This window comes from Pseudochaenichthys georgianus, chromosome 11 (assembly GCF_902827115.2).
Source record: "Pseudochaenichthys georgianus chromosome 11, fPseGeo1.2, whole genome shotgun sequence".
Taxonomy (NCBI): Eukaryota; Metazoa; Chordata; class Actinopteri; order Perciformes; family Channichthyidae; genus Pseudochaenichthys; species Pseudochaenichthys georgianus.
The window spans coordinates 23,164,755-23,179,354 of record NC_047513.1 but is presented as its reverse complement, the minus strand read 5'-3'; the positions used below and the strand labels follow the sequence as shown (position 1 = coordinate 23,179,354).

At 39.1% G+C, this 14,600-nt stretch overlaps 1 protein-coding gene across 1 annotated transcript in view; it reads left to right on the top strand.

Annotated features, from left to right (window-relative positions):
• The first annotated feature begins 274 nt into the window (after nt 1-274).
• The window catches only part of LOC117455381 (electrogenic aspartate/glutamate antiporter SLC25A13, mitochondrial), a 50,778-nt gene continuing 36,452 nt past the window's right edge, over nt 275-14,600 (top strand). Inside the window, exons 1-5 of the mRNA XM_034094887.1 lie at nt 275-351; nt 3,478-3,531; nt 3,656-3,798; nt 9,393-9,508; nt 13,825-13,964. Of these exons, the coding sequence (XP_033950778.1) occupies nt 340-351; nt 3,478-3,531; nt 3,656-3,798; nt 9,393-9,508; nt 13,825-13,964 (465 nt within the window). The 5' untranslated portion in view covers nt 275-339. The remainder of the gene's footprint in view (nt 352-3,477; nt 3,532-3,655; nt 3,799-9,392; nt 9,509-13,824; nt 13,965-14,600) is intronic.

Genomic DNA, 14,600 nt, shown 5'->3' with positions numbered 1-14,600 from the left:
TAATAATACATTGATTTAGTTATGGCGAAGCACCTGTGATATGACAAAACGTAGGCCATACCTTCTTGGCCTGATTGTGGCTGCTGTTGGTAGGATTAAGGTAAAACACAGCAGGGAAGATTTTATGGGTAGGTCAAGTTTAAGTCACAGAGACAGATATAGAAACTCTCTCTACAACACACATTATCGGATCATTGAATGGACGTGACACGCACAGGCCACTGATCTGCTGACCTCTCGTGCCCAGCTGATCCTCTTTATCTTCCTGTCACTGCACCGGCGCGTGTCGTCACGCAGGAGGAAGTGCACGGGACTAGTTGACGGTCAGCTCGCTTTAGAATGGCAGGAAAGGTAAGATGAGTTTTGCATTTAAGTTTCTACTCTTTGTGGGGAGCTGTTGCATTGTCAGTGATGGTGCTCGGTCCCGGGAGTGTCTCCACCGGTTATAATGTGTTCCCGGAGGGCTCGTTTAATGCCGGTTAGCCTGTTTAGAGGATGTGCTAGAGATTAACTCTGACCATACGGCAATGACATTGAGGCTTTACTGTATCCGGTTAGCTAAATTAACAATGTAAGAGTTAGCGAACAGTTCCCCATTTATAATGAACTGTCATTTCAATATTGTTGCAAAGAGCAGTATTTATACTGTTGCTGATTTGAATGCATGCTACTTATATCAGGCATCAGTCAACAGGTGTGTCCCTGCTAAATGAGTTCAGGTAGTGAGTGACAGGTAACCTTGGTTAGCATCATGCTATATGCTGTGGCATCCTATTCATTAACGTTAACTACTTGCAGGTGCAAAACGTTTCTACAGGTTTGAAGGGAAGTTTAAACATGGCTGCATGCTACTGTCATGGAAGCCTATTTGTTTACATTCTGTACACTTCAAGGCTGGATAATTGGACCAGTCCTTCATGCCACTTTGCTTTCTGGGTCATTCCAGAATTGGAGGACAATTTAGACACCAACATTTTTGAAAAATTAACCTTTTATTTTACAATTTTTTTGTATGTATTTAGGAAAAACAGATAATAAACGATAAAAAAAAGGGATTTGCCTAGCTAGGCATCAAATGTATATTTTCCAATGAAGAATTACCCCTGTTACTCTAATTATAATAACAGGGTTGAAAGTAACAGGGTTGAAAATCAATGCTAATTTTAGCTTTAACCTCAGGATTTATTGCTAGATGTAGCATGTAATGCTACTTTCAAGGCAAGGACAAACTTGGATATATAATGCAAGAAAGATAACTTTGAAATTAATATGCTTTATTCTGATAATATCAGTAACAGGGTTGAGAGGGTCAGAGTGCCACACTCTGTTAAGACTGAAAAGATTGTAAAAATATGAAAAATAAAAGAGAGGACTTAGTTTTGGTCTACCCATGGCACTAGCACATGGCTTGCTGATGTCACTTCCAGTGTGTCATCTGATTTACAGTTTGTTCACTTCCTGTGCCAATCTAAAAAGGTTTGGGTAACAGGGTTGAACGCATGTTGAGAGACACACCTTCTGTGCAAAATTACTGTTATTTAAAATATGTTTATGATTTAACAAATTGATTTTACCATTACAAGAGACATATATCAATAGAATAATACCAAAAAAAGTAAATAAAATCCCTATTTTAAATGTTATATTTGACATGCAAGTTGGTCACCAAGAAGCGGGGACAAGAGAAAAATGCCATTTTAGGGGATGTTCGAGAGCTATTTGATAATGTAAATAATATTTTGAAACCACTTTTTCTACAACTTTATATACATTTTTCTCAAGACAAGTATGTTTAACACAACAAGTGCATGTTTTAGCATTTTGGGCATGGATTATTCGATTTTTTATATGGGGGACATGAAATGTCCTCCAATTCTGGAATGACCCTTCTATTTTTTTTTAACTTGTTAAGACCCGAGCCTGTTTTTCAGGTCTCAGGCTCGAAAATGACATTCCCAGAACAAATGACCATATCTTCCCTTCTAAAAGGGTTAAATTAATAATCTTTTTTCTCAAAGCAAGGTTACACCTGCGAGTTGGATGTAGAGGTGTCAGAATCAATATAGATGTTTTTATTTTAAAGTAAATTCAGATTGAACACAGTAAAAAAATGTAAATTATTGTGTCCGTACAAAAAAAAAATATTACTTATAGTGAAAACCACCCTTGAATGATGGGATGGTAGACTAAAAGCTTTAGGAATCCAAACTACAACATATAACAAGTACCCTGTATCAAGATTGATGCAAAACAAGTTAAATTTGACCTTTTTAGAGAGATTTAGCAACAAAAAAACCACTTCTGGGGTCATTTGGGTGGATTTGACCTATCTCTGGCCCCCCTTGGTCGATTTTGCTGATTGACATCTCTTTCTAACCGTGAGAGCCAATGGAATCGAAGGGAACTCCCACATACTCCTTATTTGGTAATGTGTGTGTGTATGAGTCTGCCGCATAGCCAAGACCAGAAGCTGCGATAACTACCATTAGCAGCTAACTTTTACTCTCCGATTTTTACATAAAAATGGAATTATGGATTATAAATTAAAAAAATGATTGCCCAGAAACATTATCAACCTATGGATTAACCGATTCAGCTGCGTTTTTTCTCGTTTTAATGCCATTGAACCAGTTTTTTGATCAGATTGTACGTGTTGTGATGTCTGTGTTTGCTTCCCCTGTCAAGAGTTCGGATCACTCAGTGATGATATATATACCTAAATAATCTGTGGAACCTCAGCTTTAATCGGATATCTTGTATGTGCAGCTACGATAAGTAATAAGGGTATCTTTTATCTTGAGTTCTGTGCCAAAGTGCGTTAGCATTTTTCGCTGAGGGGTCATTTTTCGCTGAGGGGTCATTTAGATGCTTCTTATGAGACTTGTGTTTTGTTTTGGTAAAAATGGTTTGTATCGTCAGTTAGCTGAGATTATTCCCGTTAATCTGGTATAACACATTAATAGGTTCTTAAATATTAAGATCCCCTGAGACACAGTGGGGGACCTTGGGGCTTAGGAGCATCTTGAACAGTGTTACTAAAGAACAGTTAATGTCACAATAAAGGTCTGAAGCGCTGCAATATTATTAACAGGAGAGAACAACACCACAAGACATATATTTCTGCCTGACTAAATTATGTTTATGGTGAACCATTCGCTTTCTAACTTTTGTTACAGCTTTTGAAATATTTTCAGACTGTCACAAGTAAAATTATAGTTGATAGTAATTTGATCTGCGATTCAGGTCAAAGAATGTGCCTCCAAGCCCAATATGATGTGTAGTTTGTCAGTTTTCTTTGCAATATTTCTCTTTGCTTGTTAATTACGGGATGCTTAAGGCCCCTAACAGTATTCAATCAAAAATAACACGAACCTCTGTTGAGCAGCGTGCTTCAAACAATACATGCAAAAAAGGGGCAATGTGTATAAAAGTCATTTGACAAAACCATAGGACAAAACCTAATTTATTGTCTTGCAGGCAGTTCTGCCTAGGAGGGCCGACCCCACTGAGTTGAAAGCCATTTTTGAAAAGGTACGTTTTACCTATATACTTTGTGTTTGCTCTTTTGTGCTTGCCTATTTAGCTTTATATTTTAAATCAGATTCTAAAGCTCAGCATGCGGCCTTGTTTCTCTATCTGGTTTTTCACTTTACAGTATGCCAACGTCAAGAAGAATGAGGAGAGCTTCATGTCACCACAGGACTTTGTGAGCCGCTTCCTCCATGCCCACACAGACATCCGGCTGTCGGACGAGGCCGCGAAGCTGCTGGCTGGAGTCGTGGATCAAAAGAAAGATGGGTTAGGATTCTCAATGTATCTGCTATTATTAGCTGAAGTGAATATGGATTATTAATGTATTGGCTATGATGAATGAAAAGATGTGTGACGCAAAATGTGACCGATAGAGGGTAAATACAGCCATATATTTGTTTATAAATCAGTAAAAAAATAGGGGATCATAAGCAGTGTCTTATGAGGATTATACTGTTTGAATACATCTCTGGCAGAAGAGGCCCATCTGACTGAAATTGCTATGCTGAGTTTCTGTTTAAGCCACAAATTCATCTCCTCTCACTAAGCCAACTCCTAACTAGTAAGCCTATCAAAGCTATCAGTACACATTATTTATCCCTTTGATCTCGTGTGACTACCTCTCTAGTGTTATTTTGCATTTAATAAACAAACCTATGCCTGCATCCTTTGGTGTAAAAAATTCACAGAGGGATGTTCATACTTGAATTATCAGAGACATCAAACCACCAAAGGCCCCTTTCAGGTGTTTCCTTCTTTGTAGATACACCCCCAATTTCACACTTACTCCTCCCCCCATCCCCATCACCCCTGTTTTTTTACATTAATATGTATGTATTTAATGATACATAATGATGGGTAATAAAATGTTAAGTCAAAAAAGATTTTTTTTTACATTGCCATGGTAACCACCTGGGCTTCGACAAAGAGCAAAGTGCACATGGCTGCGTAGCTTCATGTTATTACATCTGCTTTAAGGTGTGTGTGTGTGTGTGTGTGTGTGTGTGTGTGTGTGTGTGTGTGCGTGTGTGTGTGTGTGTGCGTGTGCACATAGGATGCTGAGATGGAGTAGTGGGGGTTTTGGAATTGGAAAAAAAAGAGAGCAATACACACACACGCGCACACACACACACACACACACACACACACACACACACACACACACACACACACACACACACACACACACACACACACACACACACACACACACACACACACACACACACACACACACACACACACCACACACACACACACACACACACACACACACACACACACACACACACACACACACACACACACACACACACACTGATACAAAAACACACACACACACACACACACACACACACACACACACACACACACACACTGATACAAAAACACACACATGCACTGTAATTGCCCATGCTATTCAGGAGCACTCTGTTGCATTGTGTGGCTTTGGAGCAGGATAAATGGTGGCCATGGCATCAGGGTAAATCTATTAGGAACCCATGGCCCAGGCTTTGTATCTAAACCTCATTTTGGTTTTGTGGAGGGGAATGGAAATTATATGGGGGCAAAACAGGAAAGAAAGTCTGTTTAGACCCAGGTTTAGATGTGATTTGTTTTTTTTACAGTTGACATTGGAAAGGCTTCATGATGCTCATTCTCTGTGATGTGTTATTTTTCTACTAAACTTTGATAGATGAATGATTCGGTGAGACAAAGAGTCTCGATGATTATTCGGCAAACCTGTGTCTCGTGAATACAAACCAAATGGATATAAAAAGTAGATATGCTGCACTGTCAGTGGTAGCTGAAAACACAAACGCATTGTTTTTCAAGCGCTCATTCGGGCAAACCTCATGAATAGAACGGAGCACAAGACAAAACAAACCACTTTAGTGACTGTATTTTCATCCATCTATCTCATGCAAATATGTTTTTGAACAATACGTTTGGTACATAGTGTATTTGAAGCCAGTGCGCCTGCTGCTGTTTTTGCCAGATAGGACTCCATTTCAACAAGATGAGTCTCGGGTAATAGATTTAGCAGGGGGTCGGATAGCAGGCAGCGCGCTCGTTTATCTGTGTGAGAGATATTTTACTTAGATGCCATTGTGTGTATCTTATTGGTTTGGTGTGTATGTGTGGTGATATAAACAGACAAAATGCATTTGTCTGCCTCCCTGCCACTGTGTAAATCAGGGGATATAGTGACAGTCGTAACAATCTGTTACGTGGAAATCACTTTCTCCCTCTTATTCTCACCGCTGGCAGTGAGACAGAGACAGATGGATATAAAAGAGAGAGACTGTGGAGATGTGTACATTTCCAGGAATCAAATGGTTATGTGTGTATGCACTGACACACAGAGCCACAAGATGGTTAGCAGATTTTCTCCTTTTACTATTTATGTCCTCTTTTCTTATTTTGCTTTTAACTTCATATGCATTCCTTCGCTACCATCCCTGTCTCTTTATACACTCGCACATACCGTAATGCACTCTGAACTTTATCCATTTCATTTCCTTCAGACTCCCTACCTTTCTGTTTCTCTATTCCATCTTCCCTTTGATATTTTGATACAAACCTCTGTTCAGGTGTGAAAAACCCCACTCCCCCTCATAGACTCTTGGAGGTTTTAAAAGGAAAAACAAAGTTGTTAAGGTTGCGTGCTGGGAAAATAGCAGTCTGCCAGCTGCTGTGGGTATTCTAGACTTGTATGGTAGGTGTCCACTCTTAGAAACCGAACAGATACTGGCAGCTTGCACTCATCTGGGTGTGTTTTTGGGACGTGTGTGTCTGTGTGCAAGCTCGCTCCAGGTGGGTGGAAGGCTGTCAGTAACAATGCCAGGATGCCAGAGACAGGGGATTATTGAAGCCCCTCTAGGCTCCTCTCTCCCACTACTATCAACAGAGGAGAGCTGTCTTTCTATCAGCCGGGCCTAACCAACAACCGTTACTTGTAAACAACGTTTCGGCGCCTGGTTTTTCGGTTCAGAGGAGTGTATTTAGATGCCTACTGAGAGGAGACGGAGATAAAAGCCATTTGGCCAAAATAAGATAAAAACAAACAAGAATATATGGAAAATGGGGTGGAATTGTTATGCCGGACCAACTTAGCGAAGACAGTTTAAATTGGATTGTTTTGGCATCCTAAGGAAAACATCATTGAGCTGTCATCTGTAAAGACACATGCTAGAATCAAGTCTTTGTTTATGTCTTGTGTGTTACGTCTCCCATCTGATACATGTCACAAATATGTCTGTTTGGAGACTTAACAAAATCCTGCAGAGTAAAGAGAGTACACAGTACGCTGAAGAGATGCCATGCTACAGTATCACATTATTCCTGACTCCGAAGTTCATCCCGGGCAGCCCTGGACACATGCCATAGCAGTTGATGGTTGGGAGATGCTGTCGGAGGATTTGATTGTTGAGCGTCTCGTTGGGGTTGGGTCGGCATAGCAGAAACCGATGGCTTCCCCCTCTCATTGTAATCATTTTGCAGCCGTCATGGCGCTGCTAATCAACCATCATAAGCTTCATCCCCGGCAACAGAGCTGTGTGTAAATGCTTAAGAGTATGTTGAATGTTTCTCGTGTGTGTTATGGAGATGCCCCCTGGATCTTGTCTGCGCTCCCTGGTCTAAACCATGGTCCAATCCCTCCATGATCAGCAGCCCTCTCAGTTACAATAATATACTGATTATCCGCGTCTGGGAAAACATAGACGGGACAACCAGCGTGCATGTAAAACGTTGCGTGTGAAAAAGAAACATTTAACTTTTTCCCTCCGCTCCGCCTGGGAACATTTGTGATTTCTGAGTCGTTGCACTACATTTCTTAATTAGCCTCTCTGAGGTATAATTCCAGTGTGTACTGTACCTCTGTCACAAAAGAAGGATCATTACTGTACAGTTTGATAATATTCCAGCAGTGTGAGCAAAAATTGTATTAGCTTTGTTTTTAGCAGTAGATCCACGGCCACAGCAGTGTGCTTTTGTGAACTAACTGCTTTGGTAATAAAACAATTAGCTTTCCTTTGCAACAATGACGGCTGATTAATTTGCCACTGAATCAATCAATCAATCAATGTTTAATTATACAGCCCAATATCACACATGTTACATTTGTCTCAGTGGACTTCACTGTTTGTACAGAATATCAGTATGACAATACGACACCCTCTGTCCTTAGACCCTCACATCGTACAAGGAAACACTTCCAAAAAATGGAAAACCCAGTTTAAAGGAAAAATGGGAGAAACCTCAGGGAGAGCAACAGAGGAGGGATCCCTCTCCCAGGACGGACAGACGTGCAATAGATGCCGTGTGTAAATCGAAGAGATGATAAATTGTACAGCATAGGTAGAATGAATTGGACTGCATGCTCTATTTATTCACTCTACATTTTTCTCTAATGGTCTTTCTCCCACATACACATATATTTCCTTTTTTACTCAAACCAAGTGTGGGTCTGAATATTTTGGGACTGTTTTCGGCCTCTTCGTGTTTTTTTTAAATTGGCATTTTTGCAGACTAAAAAAGACAGTAATCTAAACATGGAATAGGCAGTTACTAATTTGATATTTCTTACTGGTAATATGTTTTTCTAAATAACATTTTGTCAGTGCAAATTGGTTCTGTTTCTCAGCCTGTTTTTTATATAATGTTTTTTCAAGTACATATAAGGATGCACATAAGCACCCACGTCAAATAGTCCAAACAAATGCATCTCAATTTCATCAGCACAATAATTAATTAAAAATGTAATCATTGCACCCCCTATACTCCCCCCTTGGAAATTGAGAAAGGTTTAATAGATGGATGCTCGGGGACTGCATCAACACTGACCCCGTCTGTAATTATCGGAGCCATTTGTGAAATTCATAATGGACTTGTGGCAACAGTGAACCAGGGCCTGAATAAAGGCTAGACTGCGTGGTCCAGTTCTCCACAGCAGGAGCTCTGAGTGGGTTCACACAATGGAGATGTTTATTTCCTGTTATTGATACGTGTGGGCATTAGTTTTACTATAGTGACAGGAGATAGAATAGTAGTTAACAAAACGCTGACAACTGACTGACTAACTCGGTAAAAGAGGCAGCAGTATAATTACAACACGTATCTGGTGTGTTTACATTTAATTTAAAGCTTTTATTTCTGTGTTAATGCAGACAAAAGTTTTCCCCATTTCACTTTTTTTTTCCAGCTTTGCTTTTCTTGACTTTTACTCTAAACTGCGTTCTTTGTAATACGTTTATATTGAGATGGATTATATATCCCTAACTTACTCCCAGCTTCCTCCTCTCCTGTCTACTTGTTTAAAATGACACAGTAAAATATAAAACTTCAAATTTCATTTTCTTTTCTTCTGCTGTTGTAAAGTTAGCTTTCTCTATACCAGCTGCCAGCTCCGACTGGGAACACACACTGAGCTTTTGCATTTTCTTTATTTTCTTGCCATCACACTCAATGAGTTTATGACATTACACGTGGAATAACAGACTCCTGGATAAAAGGCCTCTTGGATTGTGCGTAACACGGATTGATGGGTTGTCTCCGTGTGCTGGTTTGCCACTGTGTGGCAGTAATTACAATGGAGTTTAATGCAAGTGTGCATGTGTTAAAATATCCAGATTTGTATTTAATATATCATTTTATTAGTACAACTTGGCTTAAGTCTTTATTATGTATTATATGACTAAATGAATATCAAAGAGTGTGTTTCACAGGTGTAGCTGTAGATTAAGTATTTACACAGAGAAGTTGAAACTTGAATAGCACATTAATAAATCAACTCAAATGACAGCATTCACCAGTGTTTCACAGCTCTACATATCCTCTTTCTTCTACCCTTCTCTCAGGCTGATCTCCTTTCAAGAGTTCGTAGCGTTCGAGTCGGTGCTGTGCGCTCCAGATTCGCTCTACATGGTCGCCTTCCTGCTGTTTGACAAGGCAGGCAGTGGAATGACCAGTTTTGGTAAGTAACTCTGATTTACGGGGTTAGATAGAATGATACTCAAGTTCGCAGGTGGAGCATCTTACTGAACCGTTAGCATCTATATGGTAGGTGCTGCTACGTGCTTTTCAAGAGACCTGGAATTATGTACCGAGACTTTAAAGGGGACCTATCATGCAAAATTCACTTTTTTATGTTTTTTATACATAAAGATGTGTCCCTGGTGTGTCAGGGAACTCACGCAGCGTCAGAAAATAAAACCCTCTCTCTTTTCCTCCGTACCCAAATCTCTAAAACAAACAGATTTGCGTCCGATATGACGTAATATCGGAAATGTAGGCTGGCTTAACACCCACGGCCCTATCAGAAACGTTGCTATCAGAAACAATGCCCGACCGTTTTGGACGTAATATGGTCGGTGCATGTTTACATTAGCATCGCTAACACTCAGAGCTAACCTGTACTGCACAGAGCATGTGTGTGAAGAAGCAGGAAATAAAAAGGAGAAGGCAACCGGCAAGAGAGAAAGCCTTTGAGCTCCATACTGTTTCAGAAATAATCCTTGATAATCCATATGGCGTTTCATCACGGCAGTATCTGCCGGTAGAATCTCCCGCATGAGCTCAGCCCCCTGCTTTTTTTTAAACCTGTTAAACACCATCCGCCCGCCGGTGGGGGGAAAAACGCATCATCTGCAGGAAACAGCGTCTGAGGGCTTCTTAATATTTAATAAACTATGAATGTTTCATATCCATGAAACGAGAAGAAACTCAGCTAACTGATGATATGAACAATTTGTAGCAAAAAAAAGCACAGAACTCACGGTATAAAACCCTTATTACTAATCCATAGGTTAATCCAATGTGTCTGTGTCACTTTGAAATGATTTCTGATAATCCATCAGCAATAAACCTAGTTTTAAGTTTTCAGATTTCAGAGCGTAAGATTTCGCTTTGGGAAAACTATGTGCACATAGCCCCCTCTTCTCAATGGTAACGTTGGTGTGTATGTGGAAATTCCCCTTCGATTCTATTGGCTCTAACGGTTCAAAAGAGATGTCAATCATTTGAGGTTTTTTTCTAAACCTCTCTAAAAAGGTCAAATGTCACTTGTTTTGCATCAATCTTGATACAGGGTACTTATTACTGTATATGTTGTACTTTGGATTCTTAAAGCTTTTAGTCTACTAACCCATCACTCAAGGGTGGTTTTCACTATGAGTAAAAAAGAATTTTTGGACGGACACAATAATTTACATTTTTTTACTATGTTCAATCTGAATTTTCTTTAAAATAAAAAACATCTTGATTCTGACTGTTCCACATCCAACTCACAGGTTTATCATTACTTTGAGAAAAAAGATTATTAATTTTCCCCTTTTTAGAAGTGTAGTTATGGTCATTTGTTCTGGAAATGTCATTTTCGAGCCTGAGACCTGAAAAACAGGCTTGGGGCTTAACAGGTTAATCCATTTAAAAAAATGTTTTTGTATTGCTTTATACCCAAAATCAGCACTTTTGAAACAGGAAGTGAAATAGAGGGATATGAGGCATTGCTAGAATGGGTGATCTGTTTAGTATTTTGAGCAAAACACTTCATAGACATGTTTTTTATATATTTTTATATATCTGAGACCTATGCTATTGCCTAAAAATAGCATGATAGGTGACGTTTAAGTACAAATCACATACACTTTCACATTTTCAAATATTGGTGTTATGCTCTTTATTGAGTCTTGACCTCCACTCTACAAGTTAAATGTTCCTACTATCCTGTATATACTGTAAGCCTCTTTTTGAATAATAGGGGCACACAATTAGCGAGGATAATGCATATTCTTACTTTGCGAAAAAGAGGTTTGTGTAGATTAACAACTTTGTTATGATGTAACTTAAAATAAAAGTATGAGCATTGCTTTTGTTTCTCTCTGTATTTGACATTTAATAAATGCTTCAGACCATCCTGACCATGCACTGAGTATGCGTCTCTTGTGCAATGCAACACTGAAGAAGTTTCCACGCAAACTATTTGTTTATTTGTCCAAGGGTCTGCCCCCTGCTCCTCTATTCTGTCATCTAAAAACCAAAATACTGTTAGTGGTCCTCTATCTTTTCTGTAAAGAATGTAAGGTTAGGTTTGGAGGTGGAGAGGGTTGTTGGCAAAGTTAAAGATGGAGGAGGGGGTGCGTAGATCATTGTGTGTGTGTGCGCATGATTGGCACCATTACTCTGATGCCTGGAAGCTTGGAGGTGAAAAGGGAAGACATTTGTACTCGTTGCTTATTTCACATTTGCCTAATTGATTTAAACAAGTCTAATGCCAGCCTTCTGTAGGTGTGCGAGGCGTTAGCACATTAGGCTTGATTTGAAATGCAGCGCACACATCCCGCTCGTAAACAGGGAAGAGTAAGTGAATTTCATTTTAATTGTTGCCGTCGACAGGGTGCAAGATCATCGCGGGTGATTATATATGCACATATGTAAATTTTCATATTTAAAAGGATCAATTAGAGTGACGTTGTCTTGGTGGCAATTAAAAGGTCTGCTGTTTTTCTGCGTCTCTCAAAGGTTAATGAATATCCCAATGCCTGTGAGTTATGAGACTCGCATACAAGTGGAAAATTGCATGAAAAACATACCACACATCATGTCATACACAAACACTGACTGCAGTGTCTGCCATTTGCATCGGCTACCATTTCACCAAAAGCAAACAACTTGTGACTGAGATTATAGACTTGTCAAAGTTGCTTTATTGTGATACATTACAGAATTCCCCTTTTTCTCCTCTGCTCCCTTTTCCTCTCTTCAGATTCAAGAGCCTCACCAAGGCACAACATAAAGAACTCACTTCTTTATTAAACATTAATAGCTAAAGCTTACGTCGCATTAAAGACACGTTTGTTTTCAACGCAATAAATGTCTGAACTTTGATTTTGATTTTTATTTAATATTTCTATAAATCCATTTTATTTGATAATAACCTGAGTTATTTCTGCTGAGCACACACGGGGCTCTGAGTTCTTAGCACCTAAACTAAATGTGTAATTTGATGGAATTTCGAGTTAATAAAAATTGCAATGTAACATGGCATGTGAAACGCAGTTGTGCGTCAGCCAGAAAGTCAAAAAACTAAAGAGGACTGAGTGTTGACAGGTCTATAAAAGCTGATAATATAAACGGCGGGCACTGAAGCGGCCTCTCTTTTAAAGAGTTAAAGGCTGTATATTTATTGCCTCATTAAAGTGTAAAAAAACTGTCTTCCTTCAGAAGGTAAGGCTGAGCTGAAGTAAATATCACCTTTCTCTTTCTCTCTTTTCCCCTCTCCGTGTCTTTATAAAACAAATTGTTTCTTTCCACCTTTTCCTTTCTGCACTCCTTCTGCGCGGCTTGTTTGGTAATAAGAAACAGGTCGCTCTATTGGTTTGTTTTTGTTTCTTTAGTAAGGCTGTAATTTAGGACTCATGTTCAGTGTCTCTCCACTCCGCTGGCTGCAGAGGCTTAGAGGGTTCAGGCAGAGGAACATAAGTGAGAAGAAAAGGCTTTCCTCTGAATACACAGCCTTTACTTCTGCCATGTGGCATTCAACACTGATTTAGAGTTGAGGGACTTAAGTCTCAATCAGAGCAGAATTGTGTTCTGGAGATTGACGTTGACATTTTGCCACAAACAGTCACGGAATTTTTTCTTTCCTAAATCAAATAATTAGTAATGTTAACCGCAAGATAGGAAACACATGCTGTTTGGTAAGATCTGACTCACAAGGCTTTGTACACACATATTTATGTCTTTATTAGAGCTAACTAAAAGAGGAAGTAGTATTTTTGATAATTGTTCGTTACAAAAACATAAAGAGGAGAATATTTAGGGGATTTTAATGAAGGTGAAAACCTTATACATGGTTAATGTATAGTCATTAGCCTTACAAATGAGGGGTAATCTGTAAAACCTAAACAGAAGTGTCTTTTATTGTAAATAATTTGTACTATTTGGAGGAAAAGTATAGTTGATTTGTTGCCTCATTGCTAGTATATTTTTGGTTAAATTGTCTATACGTTACATATATAAACACAGTTAATCAGTGGTAGCTTTTAACTACATAAAAGATTCAAGTACTGTAATTGTTTTAACTACAATTTTGAAGTACTACTTGAGTGCATGTTATGTAACTTACTGTATATAAGAGCTGCAGCGTTAAGACATTAACATAATTGTCAACTATTTTTTTACTAACGATTTTTGATTGACAGAACAAAACACTTAAAGTCCCCTGATGTAAATGGACAGTTTTCAGATATGGAAATAGGGCAGCATATTTTCTCTTTTTGTCTGTCTCAGAGGATGTGAAGGAGGTCTTCAGCCAGACCACCATCCACCAGCACATCCCCTTTAACTGGGACTGTGATTTCATCCGGATGCACTTTGGCAGCGAGAGGGCGAAGCGGCTCAGCTACGGAGAGTTCACCCAGTTTCTCCTGGTAGGTTTCATGTTGATCACCTGCTCTCCTCAATGCTCACATGACCTTCTTTTACCCACCCTGATGACATGAAATTCCATTCTTTGCTTTTCTTCTTCCTGTGTCTTCTGTCTGTTTAGTTATGCTCACTGCCTTCTGACCAATAAATAATAGTCAACAAATCTCATGACAAGCCCTTGAATTGAATTGAAAATGTATAAATAGATATAGTGTACATAGATATTGGTCCTTGAAACTGGTAGAAGAATGGTTCTCATATTTAAAGGTCTTAGGTGTTATAACGATAATTCAACTTGATCTGTCCCTCAAACGATGCCATTTTGGGTCGTTACATTTGAGGGAATTGGAGCCTTTTAAGAAATCCTTGAATTTGATGTTCAAAAAGATATTAGAAACCTGAAATCAGTTTCAACCAATGAACGTGCCTGTAAACATGGCCTTATCCCCATATATTATTTTTACAATCATGTCATCTAACTTTAATGTTGGATATGTGTCTAACCTTGGCCAAACACCCCAGTTTTTCCCAACTCCTCTCAAACGCAGTGCTCCATATTGAGCAGATTAGTCATTAATGAAACACTGAGGTTATATATTTGGGACATTTTTGGCATTTGTTTTTCATTAACTGACGTA